General features: G+C 37.0%; 1 protein-coding gene across 1 annotated transcript; it reads right to left on the bottom strand.

Annotated features, from left to right (window-relative positions):
* Positions 1–1,959: 1,959 nt before the first annotated feature.
* On the bottom strand, positions 1,960–2,772 carry LOC131064364 (replication protein A 70 kDa DNA-binding subunit A-like). Its single transcript, XM_057998469.2, has one exon. It carries the CDS (start codon positions 2,770–2,772, stop codon positions 1,960–1,962), a length of 813 nt encoding a protein of 270 aa, XP_057854452.2.
* Between the last annotated feature and the right edge of the window lie 13,391 nt (positions 2,773–16,163).

Raw genomic sequence — 16,163 nt, 5'->3', positions numbered from 1 at the left:
TCTGGCCAGTCAATGATGTTATTTGTGCTTTCTTCTAGCTCTAGTATTTTCTTAACTATCTGTAGTTCATGGTGTTCGTTCGGTAGGTGGGATATAAATAATGATATACTGGTTGTAATACCCTCAACTTGGTCTTCATCAAGGCCATCTTGATTGTTTTCTACCATTACCTCATCATCCGCTTCAATGGTGTGAAGCATGTTTGATACATTTGTTCTTTCCTCAGGGATTTGGTTGAAGTTGTTATAATCTATTGAGACATCTTTATAGTATGCATCATATTTGACTTTGTATTGCAATGCATCCCTAAAGTTACCCCTACTTACATAACAATCATAGTAGTTTCCTTGAGCTTGGGGTATGTGAACTATAAGGACATCTATGTCTCCCAATTTACGTGGGAGCACACTTGCAATGTTTTGTATGTCTCGTGGGAAGCTAATTGTATGGACATTGTACTTATATTGGCCTCTAATAGTATGGGTAACCTGTAATATAGGTTTCACTCTAGCAATGAGCATTTCTTCTACTTGGGTCAATATCTTCAACATAATAGGTTGCTCCTTTGGGTCCATGTTATTAAGTGGTGAGAACTGGTGTACACCCTTTTCATTAATGCACCTTCTGCAGGTAGGAGTTTGGCATGATGAGTGTGAAAGCATACCTGGGTATGACTCTTTGCATATATTACATATTTCCAAGTTAGAAAGCATGTCTATTTTCCTACGGAAGCTTTTCATTGTTGTCATGAACCTAGCATTAGCATTCAACCTGGTTGTTTCCTTTGTTTGATATTGTTCTTGTAGATGTAGCTTTTTGTGAGCTTGCGGATTTTTCACATATACAGATTTTCCTTCCACAGGATTAGTTTCATTTTGTTCAATTCTTTTCAAATGCCTGTGTATAGTTATTTTCTCCCTATGGATAACATAATACGTTTGGCTTCTTTTTCAGCTTAGTTCTCTTTGATCTTGCATTTGTTTAGGGTGATTGTCGATTCCTTAAGTGCAGGAGTCAGCCATCTGTTTGAAGTATTCATCGGGTAAAGCATAAACATCTTAACAAGAAAGCCTTAAACCAAACATTAATAACACAATATAATATACATGGAAAATTGCATATTGGAACTCACAAATTATGTATTTTGCATATGTTAAGAACTATTTACTACCTTATTTAATACATGCCAAACATTGGATGTTGTAATGGGACAATTTTATATATATATATATAAGGAACATTTACTTTCTGTTGTATTATGTAAGGGTAAATTACATTTTTATTCTATTTATAACTGTATATTGATTCTATTTATAATTGTATGTTGGCTTTAAGCCTGAGGACTTGCATAAGGGAGATTTATTGTTTGCTATATATTACATAGGGGTGAATTAGATCTTTGACTGTATTTTACAACTGTGTGTGGGGGCTCGTATCAGTACACATTTCTTCGATTTTCTCAAGAAGTATAGTGCTCTCTGAGGCAAAATCTAGCTGATTTGCCTTGGTGATGGTAACCTTCAGTCGTTCTTCATTATTGTATGTTTCATTTCTGCATGTTAGGCTCAAGAGAAATTGATTATGCATCACATTTTTTATTACCTTTGCGGTGCTTTGCTCGGCATTCTCATCAAATTGAAGGATGTATAATGTTTCTGTAGGCATGCCCATAAGTTCGGTTGCCCCTTCATCAAATGCAATTGCCCTCTATGTGGTCCTGCAGATTTGTCTAGAGGATATATATGTAGTTACACTCAGATAGGGTCATGTTACACTTTGAACAATACCAAGTTCTTTCTTCAGTCTCGTCCAATTGTTTCTTACATGGTTTTCCATTTACTTGGGTGGGACATGCTGGATAGCAAAATGACTTAGATTTTTTTAGTTGTGTTGTTGCCTTTACGATGCAATGGAAGGGTTGCACTAAATTTGATGCATGTGCCTAGTTTTCACTGATCGTCATTCTTTGAGGGATGGAGTGGGTGCAGCAAGCTGATGCACAATTTCTTGTCCAATGTCAACATTCTGGTTGAACCAATCTTTTAGCTGGGTCAATTCCTCAATAGGAGGGTCTATGAAGAGGCCTATATTAAATGTTGTACGTATTACCTTTCCATCAAATTCACATACACAGCCACTCTTGATAGCAAGAGTAGTTGTTTCTTGTAAATAATGTCTTCGTTGGAGTTCAGTACCTTCCTTTTCTGCCATTGTACCCCATAGTGTAATATAGATGGTTGTTCGAGTCATGTCCACTAACTTAATGGTATGCCTAGGAACCTTTGTACCATCCCTTCTCCTTATCGTTGAGCTCAGATCGACACTAATGACAATTCCAATGACATAAATGGTTGAGCTGTTATTTTTGCTAGCTACTTGATCAAGAGTTGTGAAAATGAATCTGTGCTTGGGTATGGAAGAATCATCATTGCAAGCAATAACCTTTGAATCATCTACCAAGGTTATTTCTAGTCCACTGTTGAGTTTGTTGTAAATTTTATTGGTCGGCTTTATTGCCTCCCCAGATAATGTGTATGTCACGCCAACTTGGATGTTATCATAATAGGTTTTTGCTAGTTCATTGAAACACGTAACATGTATTTCAGTACTTTCACTATCTACAACATCAAAGCTAAAAACCTGTTCGCTTTCTTTTGTTGTATCATAGTGGTAGATGTCCTCCTTCACTAGGACACGACCCTTGATGATCCTCCTTGGTTGGAAGGGATTCAAATTTTTAATAGGAGTTATTGTCATAGGTGTGTTGCCCATGTTTTGAGGTGGCTTGACCCCAAACAATAATTTTTGTCACCCCAAGCTCTTACATTTTGTGGATGTGTTTGGCTCTATACTTGCATTGCATAGAGGAGTTGTAGTTTGTTCTACTTGGTCTTCCTATTTTACATAAAGGAAGATAGGTTCTCCAACTATAGCATGTGTTGTGCATACAATTTCTAGGTTCACAATAATGATCCACCTACAATAAAAAAGAAATATTATAAGTACTACATTGTGTAAAATGTAAAGTTGCTATGAACTTTGTTGGAATAATAGTAGGCTTATTGACTTACCGGGAGCCAAGAGAATTCAAGAAGATGTATTTTGTTAGTTGTATTATGGAGCCTATGGGCATTGCACACTTCAATGAGAATTGTAGGTGATTGAAGGTATTGTCATTGATGGCAACCTTGAAATCTTATGGCACCAGTAGGCACCGACACCAGCAGATAGTTCACCGACAATGACAAGAATGCTTACCAGCACCCTAGCCGAAAAGATTTAGATTACCGTATATTGTATTTAATTGTAATATCTTTTTGTAAGCCGACATGGCATATTGTAATAAGACTCATATATAAGTATGATATCTTGTAGATCATTTAGAAGAGAGATGATAGGATGGATATGTAGAGCGAATATTAAGGCAGATTTTGGAGTAAGGTTTATGGTTATTGTATGAGCTTCAACCGGTATTGAACCTAGCATAGCAGATGCTTTTTGTAGCAGTACATTACATTGGATTTCTATAATCCATTTTTGTAAGTCAGTGAGACTTCCTTTTGTATTTGAGCAATGAGCTCTAGGCAGTTGGCCTCCCTGCATGTGCAAGTACACTATTGTAAGTAATATCCATTCATTGGCTAGTGAGTGAATATTGTGGGTCACAAATCCCACCGAGGTTTTTCCCACACTGGGTTTCCTCGCCAAAAATCTTGTGTTATGGTGTACTTTCTATGTTGTGTTTATTGTTCATATTTACTACATTAATTCTTGTTTACCGGTACATTGTTTTGGAATGCAAAATACTTAATAAGATCAAAAAATTTGTTAACCGGTTAGATACTGATTCACCCCCCCCCCCTCTCAGTATCTTTGGGAATCCTAACAATTGGTATTAGAGTCTAGTCCTCTATTTTCAAAAGCCTAACAACTTGAGGGAGATTCTGACACCGGTACAGATGGAAAACTTGAGAAAGCAATTGGAAACAACTCTTGCAGATTATGATGCAAAAAAGTTGAAGAATATCAAACTTGAAGATGATCTAAAGACTGCACAGGAATTCATTCAAGGACTTCAAGAAAATATCACTATTGCTAGAAACAAAAGAAGAGAACTTCATGAGAAAATGCAGAGTGATGATGATGAAAAGGAAACTCTTAATGACCTTGTGAACAAGTTGAGGCAAGAAAACAGTGTTATGAGGAATGAGATGCAAGATATGACTATGAGGTTTTGTAAAGACATTGAAGACAGAAAGAAGAATGAAGATGACTTGACTAGGAGACTCAATGATGCTGCAACTGAAAATCTAAGACTCAGTCATGAAAATGATATGTTGAAGACAGATCTGATTCACATGGAACATGATAAAACTAAACTTATGAGATAGAAGGGAATCTTGGAAAATGAGTTGGCTACTGCAAATCAACACAAAGAGAAATTCAAGAAAAGTTCAGAAGAACTTGATAACATGTTGAAAAATTAGAGACCTGATGTAGATACTAATTAACTTGGCTTTGAAGTTGGTGAAATCTCTAATACTGCAAACAATCATGATCACAGCAAACCGGTAAGACAGCCTAATGCCTACAAATTTAATGGGAAATGCTTTAACTATAATAAGTATGGTCATAGAGAAAATCAGTGTAGATTCCAGAAACTATCAGAACACTAATGCACCCACCGGTCAATGTTCCAAATGTAACAAAATTGGTCATAATTCATAAAACTACAGAATGAATGTAAGATGTTATGTTTGTGGAAGATTTGGACACCTATCTAATCAATGCAGATCACATATGGACATAGGATATGGAAAGGTTATTCAGAAGAACAATGTGACTTGTTATGCTTGCAACAAGATTGGACATATTGCAAAATTTTATAGAAGTAAGGCATCACCGGCAAATAAAGGACCCAGTTTGAAAGGCAAAGAAAAGGTGGATGAGGTAAAACAAGAATTTTCAAAACAATGGATTAGAAAGAGAGATCAGAATGTTGATGAGACTATTCCTTCACCGGTAGAACAAAGTATTACTCCATCGATAGGAGATTCTTCATCAAACTGAACTAAAACATTTTGGGGGTATGGAATCAAATTGAAAATCATGCAAGTTTACCCTTGGTTGATGGTAAGAAGATGAACTTCTTCCTTACCGGTAGATGTGTTAAGTTTCACTTAACCGACAGACATTTATTATGGTAGCTGAAGGAAAAGACATTATAAATCAGTGTTTTTCACTCTTTTTCATTCACCAACCATTCAAACTTTCTAAGAGCGCAAAAAACCCACGCAAAGGTATTCTCAGCGAGAAGTGAAGCAAGATCTTTCAAGCATTCAAACCTAAAAGGTAGATAAAGGTATTTATCAATGGCTTCCTCCTCTACTCCTAAATTCATTGCAAACCCTGTTGTTATTGAAGTGGTTAAACTCCCTAGGCTTGTCTTTAAGATTATCCCTAAAGTAGTGAAGCAGGATGATACCCTAGGTGCATTCTCTAAAATCCCTAAAGGAGTTGCATATGCATAAGACCCAAGAATATACATACATTGCCACATTGAGGAACTAGGTGTTGATGAAATCATGAAAATAAATAAAAATGTGATTTGTGATGAGAATGGAACTGTAAAACCCGAGCATAAGGTTATAGAAACCCTAGGTTTTGTGGAAATCCTTGGCATTCTGGAATTTCCTAAGGAAGTGATAAGGATTGTACTTAGTAGAGTTCATGGAGAATTCTTTTGGTTAGACTCTATCCATAAAATCACAAGAGAAGAAATTAAGGCAGTGACTGGCTTACCTTCCACCGGTAGCAGGCCATATAAGACCAAGAAAGTTTCAAACAACACTGTGATGACCCTAACTGGTGCAACCCATGACAACACATCCCTGAGAGTTAATGATGTGAAAGACATAAATCTTAGATTCCTACCAGGGTTTAAAAGAGTAGATAGGAAGAGGAAACCTTCACTAGTACCCTCTCCTACACCTAAAAAGGAACGAAAGAAACAACAGGCAGTGAGGCCCCCAACTAAAAAGATGACACCAAGAAAGAGAAAGGAAAAACAGGTTATCCCTCCTCTTGACAATCTTTTGAATGAAATAACAGATGATGGGAATTTGTCTAATGTTAGTAAATTATATGATACATTTACCAATGAAGAAAAGGAAAGCATAGAGAATAGCATCATCTTACACCTTGACATTTATAAGAAATTTTTGATAGAGGTTGTAGATGATTTGCCTAGTGATCTTTATAGGCGACTAGATGCTAAAAGGTTAGCCATTATGGAACTAGATAAGAAAATAAAGATTGAGAAATTGCTAGTTGTTCACCCTGTTAAATCAGTGGAAGAAATTGATGAGCTGATCAGTGAAGCTAACAGAACAGTATTTTCTAGTGGTCATCGGCATGTAAGTCTAATGGCCGGCAGGGTTAATGAGATCACAGAAGAGACAATAGATAAATGGGACATCTTCTTTGTGGAGAAAGAGAAGCAAGAAGAACTAAAGAGACCAAAAAATTTTAAGGTATACCAAAAGGATAAGGATAAGGGAAAAGGCAAGGTAGGTGGACTACCTAACATAAAAGTAACAGACAATTTTCCACCTCCTACTGTTACTCCATCGGTTCAGACAGATGCAACACCGACTACTGAGGATGTGGAGACTCCACATGAGGATACAAATCCTAAGTCTGAGATCCTATACACAATGAATATTGATACGCAGGAGGTCAATATTGTGGTTGATAAGGAGACCACTGGTGAGAAGAAAGATGTGGCTACTGAGCCACCGGCTGAAAATGTTAAGGTAGAGACACATGTAGAACAAACAATGGAACATATTGAAATTGGGGTTAGTAAAATGGTGATTGATACCATTGATACAAACATTGAAAAACATACAGATGAAATACCAGCTGCATAAAATATAGAGAAGCCTACTGACTCACTGGTAGTGGATAGTGCTAAGGTGCAGACTGATAAACTAACAGTGGATACCACTGAAAAATCATCAGAGGCACCGGTTGATATCACTGAGAAACCATTAGAAAAACTGACAGAAGAGAGCACAGAGAAATAGGTTGAGAAATAGGCAGAGAAACAGGCAGAGAAAAAGGTTGAGTCACAGGTACATACAGAGGCAGTGCCACCGGCAATAGCTGAGAAGCCTAAACCTTTGCTGATAGAAATGCACACACAAACTGACCCTCCAGAGGTCGAGGCAAGAAAAGTTGTTACTACCATCGGAAGCATGGAAATTGTTAAGGTAGGTGGACAGTCATCTGGTACCTCTATGACAGAATTCAGACCAACAAATGTGACTGAGGTACTATTAGACTCAATAAAGAAAATTACAGATTGTAATATATTAGCATACAAGGCTACAGATGATACCATCCCCATTCTTAAATTGATTGCACCCAAGTGCAATGTAGAAAATAAAGATTCTTTGATTCAATTAGACACATTGTCTAAGTACATCACCGGCAACATACTGACTGTGGAACAAATAAATGAAGAGGCATTTAAGGAGAAAATGAATAAAGAAAAAGAGAAATTCTTTGGTGAGACAATAAAGAAGTGCATGGGACACATTGACACCTTCTTACTGGCACTGAGTAAAACAATAATGGAGTTTAAAGAATTGTATAAAGATACATGTAAGACTAATCTTTTGACAGTGGATATCGATAAGGAGATCAGCAAAGTGCAAAAAGAAATAAATGATATAGCTGCAATATCATTGGTTCATCAGAACCAATATCAGTTATAGAATAGGAGATAGCTAGATTTGAGAAGAAAATTAAAAAATTGGAAAAGGAGAAGGAAAGAATAAAAGGCAAGGCAAAAGAACTTAAATGTAGACTCAGTCCAAAGCTTGATAACCTCATCTCTTTGAGGAAAGAGATCTCAGAGGCACTTGTTCAGGGACAGAAGACACCAGAAGAGCAAATGCATCACCTCACTGGTATAATTCAAAGAACAGAGGCAGCATTGAAGGACAGTGACAGGTTCACGCCGAGGCTGAATTTTGTATTAGCAGACCTATTTCAGATTTTAACCAACCGATTACAAGGTTCTATCTGAAAATGCACTCATTTGACAGACTTTGACAACCTTTGTCATTGATGTCAAAGGGGGAGTAGTAGAGAAGAGAAAAATCCAATGACTTAGAGATCATCTGTTCAGGGGGAGCACACAGTTTTGGTAAGATTTTTGGACTTCAATTTTTGGACACAATTTTGAATTTTTCTCATGGGTGTTGCCATCAATGCCAAAGGGGGAGATTGTTGGCATTACACACTCTAATGAGAATTGTAGGTGATTGAAGGTATTGTCATTGATGGCAACCTTGCAATCTCATGGTACCGGCACCGGAAGACTCTACACTGACAGATAGTTCACCGATAGTGACAAGAATGTTTACCGACACCCTAGCCGACAGGATTTTGATTACTATATATTGTATTTAATTGTAATATCTTTTTGTAAGCCGACATGGCATATTGTAATAAGACTCATATATAAGTATGAGATCTTGTAGATCATTTAGAAGAGAGATGATAGGATGGATATGTAGAGTGAATATTAAGGCAAATTTTGGAGTAAGGTTTATGGTTATTGTATGAGATTCAACCAGTACTGAACCTGGCATAGTAGATGCTTTTTGTAGCTGTACATTACAGTGGATTTCTATAATCCATTTTTGTAAGTCAGTGAGACTTCCTTTTGTATTTGAGCAGTGAGCTCTAGGCAGTTGGCCTCTCTGCATGTGCAGGCACACTATTGTAAGTAATATCCATTCATTGGCCAGTGAGTGAATATTGTGGGTCACAAATCCCACCGAGGTTTTTCCCACACCGGATTTCCTCACCAAAAATCTTGTTTTATGGTGTGCTTTCTATCTTGTGTTTATTGTTCATATTTACTACATTAATTCTTGTTTACCGGTACATTGTTTTGGAATACAAAATACTTAATAAGATCAAAAAATCTGTTAACCGGTTAGATACTGATTCACCCCCCCCCCCCCCCCCCCCCTCTCAGTATCTTTGGGAATCCTAACAGAGCCAACTATGAGTCGTTCATAATCTATGTCATTGTTATATTTTTTCAGCAAGGATTCCTTTTGTTTGTGTACAGCATCAGAAAGATCAACTTTGTAATGATTGGAATGCTCAGGTCCATCCACAAAGTTAGATATAGAAGATATTTGGAGACATGGAGCCATAAGCATAGACCCATCGTACATAAGTTGGATTGCATTTACAGTTAGTACGTCCATTAGATAGTGGATTAGGATGTTGGCTGCAAAACCACGAGCAAACTACTTCATTGTAGTATACGGCTCTTCAACAATAAGTTGGATATATTAATGGCAACACACATAATAGACAATGTGTATGTATCAACTCTTCGATAACAGCATTATCGATAAAGCAAGTAATAACTACCTCACCCTCTCTTTCTCTATATATATGGTAGAGCGCACATCAATTTAGCATAAATCTAACACAAGCATTATACATCACTTAGTAGAAGCAGCAAGAGTGATAGTAACATGTAATGAGATTCTAAAGAGATCCATGTTACTGCACATTACCTAAGCAGTAGAAGATGGGCAGTAGCTTTGAAATGCACAAGACTGTTAGAGTTATCTTGTATTAGCTAATTATTATTTGTTTAATTATTAGTCTATTATACTCTATGCTTAAGCTAAACTTAGGCATTTAATAATATTGTAGGTATTTAATAATTATTAAATACTCTTTATCCCTTTAGGGTTTCTTTAGGGTTGCACATATTTAGGGTTTCTATTCTCCTGTCGTAAGGATTGTATTGTAATTTTTCTTTCTCAATTCTCTCTCTGAATGATAATCTTTTTCTTCAGAGATTTTTTGTGTTCCGTCTCCAATCTTCTCTTGTGACAGGTATTTTGCTTGAAGATGCTCTTGGGATCTCAGAAGTTGTAATTTCTCAACTTCTTCATGGTATCAGAGAATACATCTGCTGCTTCTTGAACCTGATTTCTTTTCAGAAGAATTTTTTTTTCTGGAGGCAAGGGTTTCAATTTTTTTTCAGAGTTTTAGTTTGGATCTGGGGTATCTTTTTTGTTTCTAGGCATTTTGAGCTCAAATAGACCTCACCATTGAGCTCAGAATACCCCAACCCCCCCCCCCCCCCCCAATTTTTATATAAATTTTGTCCAATTTGGACAACTTTAGCTCTGGAATTATTATTTTTTGGCCCTTCCAGGCACGTTTTTCAAGAAAAATAAAAATCATTTTTGGCAATTTAATGGCTTGCTTAGGTTGAGCTGCAAGTGGCCTCCAAGACCACCACACCAAGCAATCTCCCACCACCTCGTTGGTCGTCTATGCAGGCAGTCATTGCGGTCAGATAAACCGTCAACCGACAGCCGTTGCGGTCATCTAACCGCCCAACCACTCGCCGCCCACTACCCAGTGCCCGGCCGCCATCGCCCACCGCCAGCACCCATCCATCGCCCGCCCTTCGCCACCACCCGCCCTCCGCCACTACCTGACCTTCGCCGCTACCCAAAGCTCCATCGCCACCCAACCAGAGCACCACCTCTCCTCCTCTTGCTTCCTCTTGCAAGCCTTTTTGACAAGGGGGAGGATTTTTTGTCCTAACTTGGGCAAATGGAGTCGGTTTTTCGAAAAGGAATAAGCGTCAAAAAGCTCTTTTCAAGCTATACTCAGATCTAGAGGTGAGATTTGCTATTTTTTTCATTTAGTACCTATTTTTTGTCATCCAAGTCAAAGCTCCTTTCTGCACTCCAGGAGCCATAACTTGGACAAATGGACTCCATTTTCGGAAAATGAATAGGCGTCAAAAAGGTATTGGAGAGCCCTTCTCAGATTTGGAGTTATTTTTTCTAGAAAAATCACCATGTACACAAGTTAGTGTCGGACGCATTTTCCTTGCTCTAGTCTTCTTTTCTAGCTCTTTGATTGTACTGGTTTTTTGTTTTACATATTGTGGGGGGTGTTTTTTTTTTACTCTTTTCAGTAATTTACTTCAGAAAATCAAAACACCCAAACTCAAAAAAAATAAAAAAAAACCTCTTCCGCATCTTTTGTCTAGTCTGAAAGATCACTTAATTAAAAAAAATCAAGAGCAGGTCCAAGTTCAGGTACAGGTACACATGGCAGATTCTTCAGTTGAGCTTCTTACATCCCAGAACTATCACCTCTGGAAAACTCGTATGATGAGGCTTCTCAGATCAAGAGGGTTGTGGTCATGTTTGGATGTGGATCAGCTGTTGTTACAGCGTCCTTTTGAGATTCTTCAACACCGAAATAAGATGGATGAGGCTATGGGTGTCATCTCCTTACATGTTTCAGACAACTTATTTTTTCACCTTGATGGTTTGCTCACTCCTCGGGCTATGTGGTCCAAATTTGAAACTCTCTTTGGTACTGTCAATGAGTTCAGAGCATTACAGATTGAGGCAGAGCTCTCTTCCTTGTTACCTAAGTTTTTTCCTCACATTGAGGAATTTCTGAACAAGTTTAAAACCACTAGATCTATCCTACACAATTGTGGTAAGAATAAGATAGACCCAGAGTGTATCTACCTAATTCTCCCTAAGATTTGAGGTCCCTATTAGATATTTACTTCCATATTTTATTCTACTATGGATGCATTGGGTACACACTTCACCATGCCTACTTTTGATGTGTTATGTGATCGCTTGACTCGTGAGAAGGCTCACCTATCTCAGTTGGACACTCTCACAGGATCAAAGCCAAAAGCATTGGTTGCTCAAACATCTAAAGAGAAAAAGAAGCAGAAACCAAAGCCTAAGAAGGATTCAGCTGGCAGTAAGCATCCCTCTAAGCCACCACCTAAGTCTGATTCCAAACCGAAGTCCTATCCCAAATAGGAGCACTCTTCTAAGTCTAGCGAGTCTTCCTCCAAGACTAAGAATAATTCAGAAGAACTTTGTAGTTTCTATGGAAAATAAGGTCATCTAGTTACTCATTGTTGGAAATGATTAGAGGCTTTGGAGGCAGCCATGCAGCAACATCATATTTCTACTCCTCAGCCTCCATCTTCCTCTTCTATTGGGAAATGACATGCTCTTTATGCACGAGCTATTCCTTTTGAATCCACTTGGATTATTGATTTTGGGGCTTCTTACCACAGCTTGTTACGTCACTTGCTCACAAGTAATACTTTACATATTGCAATTGGTCACTCAGCACAACTTTCAGTTTCAAGTCCAGATCTGTTCCATTGATAGATGGTTGTTTTTAGGATGTTCTTTTGGTTCCTGACATTTCGATGAACCTTCTCTTTGTATATCAAATTTGTCATTCTGGCTCTGGTAAAATAGTCGAGTTCTCCCCACATGATGTGGTTATTAGAGAGCTCCATGATCCTGATTTAGTTGTGGCTACTGGCAGTGTTGATCCTGATTCTCGGTTATATCGGTTTGATGGCTTTGAGAGTCTAGATGGTTCAGATGTTTCTCTTGTAGCACATGTAGATTCAGTGAGTAGACTTTGGCATGAGCATTTTGGCCATGTCAACTACAGATAGTTACAACAGATGAGCACACAAGCACTTGTTAATGGGCTCCCTTAGATATCCTGTACTGATGTTGTATGTTGAGGTTGTGCACTTGGCAAGCATCATCCTGATCCTTTTCCTACAAGCAGAGCCACCTATGCTAAGGCACCCTTGGATTTGATCCACAATTATCTTATGTCATTTTCGACTGCATGTTTTTCAGGGTCCAAGTATGTGCTCACTTTCATTGATGACCTCTCCAAACGTACATGGATGTACTTTCTTAAGTACAAGTCTGATGTCTTTGATTCATTTCGAGTCTTTAAGACATTTGTAGAGAAGCAGTCTGGTCTTTCTATAAAGAGGATATGCATAGACAATGGGAGAGAATATGTGAATCAGGCTTTTACAGATTTATGCACAGAGCATGGTTTGCAGAATATGAGAAAGTTCTTGTGACAGGTATTTTGATATGCACAACAAAAATCTAAACAAGAAGTTGCAGTCTGAAATAACACACAAGAGTATTGTGAATAAAGCATTAATCATGGAGAGACATGGAGTAACCAAGCAAAACCCAAAAAATGCAACAGAAAATGTCTATATATCTTGGATCGTGTAAGAAATTAGCAACAAACAACAAAGTTGTAACACATCCAACAATGAGTAATACTTGCAAAATATATATTACATGACTCAATGAGTGCATCATGGGTATAATATGTTCAAAGAGGGTCTAATATGTGCATTAAGTGTACAATATGTCAATTAACTACACAATATGTACATTGGGAATACAATATATCCAATGCCAATAGAATCGAGAAAAATGATTAGCTTCAACATGTTCGTGAAATTCCAAAAACCAAGCCTAGAAGGAAACCCATCAAGAGGTTGTTCAATGGCTTTAAAAGTGCACATCTTGTATAAGATTACTTTATCTGGAGATACCAAACATTGTCGAGGAAACTAAAAAATGATAGTTTCACGTCCATGGAATGGCACACACCATGAAGTTCTCGATATCGCAATTCCCGGAGTATGATGTAATATTGTTGTAAGACACCACATGTAGCCTCATACGTGTGCATGGTTTCTTGGAACAACTCAATCCCATGGTTTTGCATGTCATGTGCATTTGCACATGCTCACTTCAAGTCTTCCACAAGCTTGTGACAGTGGCATTGGGTTTGGCGATAGATGCTTGTCTGACACACCGACAGGTATGCCAACAATATCTTCAGGTCTATTGCAATTGTCCATAGCCTGTTGGCACGAGGTAATTACAAAGTAAGTCAACATGTTCTGAATTGTTTATTCTCTAATGCTTTCAATTTTAAAATCCAATCTTCTTGTATATCATTAATTTCCATTTTTTGTGTATTTTTTTTTTATCACAATTCAATTATGGGGAGACTTATTTTTGGTTACTACTTGCGTTAATGTAATGAATTTGTTGCACATGGTACAAGAGCTTCAAAATGATGGTGTGCAGAAACAAAGATGTGACAGAGCATATGAACTGTTTGACAAAATATCTTGAAAAGATGCATCATTTCATCTAATCCACTGATAAAAGGGTATGCACAAAATAGATCTGTATAAAACATTGAAGGCTATTGAGCAGATATTTTGCAACGATAAAGACAAGATCCACTATTTAGAACAAGCTGTAAATATACATCAAAATGAGATCCTCAACTTTCTTGAATAATTTGTTCACAGATATTTCCTTAGTTTGTAACAATATGGTATGCTGCATCTGACTCCAAAAATGTGTATCCCAATAATTGCTACTAGTCCAACAAGTCTTCAAAAGTTATTTTTCCCTCTTTGTTCCATTATGAACAAAAGTCTTGGTTATCATCTTGATGAGTGTAGAAATACACTATTACCATTTTTTTGTCTATGATAGTCAACTTTTGACAATGCTATTATGGGACAGGGCCAGTTGCTGGTAGATGGTTGCAAGCTCCTCTAATGATTGAGCTGCAAGCTCATGTCTGGAAACAATGGTGCTAACTAGTAAGGGTACTTGACAGTGTTAGTGACCAATATACCTTGAATAGAAACAAGTAGTTTTATTCAAGTCAGTGTGAGCTCAAGTTGCCTATGTTTAGGCTACTTTTATAGGTTTGCATTGATATCAACAAAATGACAATGGGGACTAGAAAAATCATTGTTGTCATTACATAGAATACCATTTCACAAATTCTATCTAAATTCTTTCTAATGTACAACCCCCTTAAAACCATACATGGATCACTATTAATTTATTAGTTTACTAGACTATTTTTTATATCTCAGATTTGCATACCCAACAATTTGATAAAGATGATGATGAACTGGTAAGTTGTAATAATACATAGACCACTCTTAAAAGTATAATAAACACTACACTAATAGAACATGTCTATTCCACATAATCAGTGGACATTATTTGACACAAACTCAAATCGCAAAACTATGCATAGCGAGCTATTGTAAGCATCATAATCTTTGTGTTTTATTAGAAGTTAATAATCTGTGTTTTATTTACTGAATTTTATTCTTACTCTATGTTATTCAACAAGCCACTTGAGAGTTTCAAGACATAAAATTCTAAATTCGTGTTTCTTTAAGATCAAATTCTGATTAAATCTCGGCATAGCTAGTAAGTCTTGTAATCTAATTGCAATGCATAGCTACTAAGTCTTTTATCCTAATTTGAATGCTCCAAAACTTGATGATTATTATCATTTTGGAGTCTATGAGGGATTCAAATGTACATGTTATAATCCCTATTAGAATACCAATTCTACAAGATAGTCATCCTCTTCAGGAACACTTATTTCATAAAGTTTTCTGCTATTACTCTTCTCGAATCCTAAAATAAATAAAGCCCATGTAATGAAGGCACGTCTTTTTACAATTAATTGTCCATGTCCATATGACGCTATGACTGACTAATTCTGGTTGGTTTATTGGTTTACTTAAACTTGCCTGGATACCTAATCACTTTGGTGGCAGTACTCGTGAAAATATTCTTGCACAACATAATCAGTGCCAATACAATTTGAAAGCCGAATATAACAGGTGGCCCATGGAAGAAGATAGTTTGAAAGTAATATTATAAAAACCAAGCATAGTCTTATTCTAATTGTGGAACTTGTTACACTGAGCTTCATTAAATAGTCTCAAACTTTTGTAAATAATAGCATTGTTGGCATTTGCATGAAGATTGCATTAATGATATGCTATGTTGTCATTGATGTCAATTAATCGGTAATGATATTGTTGATATTGTTGTTATAATTGATATTGTCTTGTAACCGATAGGAAGAACTTTGTAGAAGATATTGTAAACTGGCATGTAAGTTTGTAACTTGAACCGGTAACCGGTATAAGAGGTTAAACCCTATCTATGTAATGTAATAGGTAAACCCTACCAGTTGTTTTTGTTAAACCCTAACAGATTAAGATTGTTGAATTGGTTATGTTGGTTTATGATCTGATGATGAGCGGTAATGATGATGACACATGTGATCATTGTATGAAGATAAGTTCAAATTGCTTTAGCGTGTTTCTTTGTCTAGGGAATGAGCAAAGTGTATTGCATATAATGCAAAGTGTGTGA

This window comes from Cryptomeria japonica, chromosome 5 (assembly GCF_030272615.1).
Source record: "Cryptomeria japonica chromosome 5, Sugi_1.0, whole genome shotgun sequence".
Lineage (NCBI taxonomy): Eukaryota > Viridiplantae > Streptophyta > Pinopsida > Cupressales > Cupressaceae > Cryptomeria > Cryptomeria japonica.
Note: the sequence above shows the minus strand (reverse complement) of the source record. Positions and strands in the feature narration are given on the sequence as shown.

What these genes read in the sequence shown, in the direction of transcription:
- LOC131064364 (XM_057998469.2), bottom strand. Translation starts at nt 2,772, where the DNA reads ATGGGCAACACACCTATGACAATAACTCCTATTAAAAATTTGAATCCC.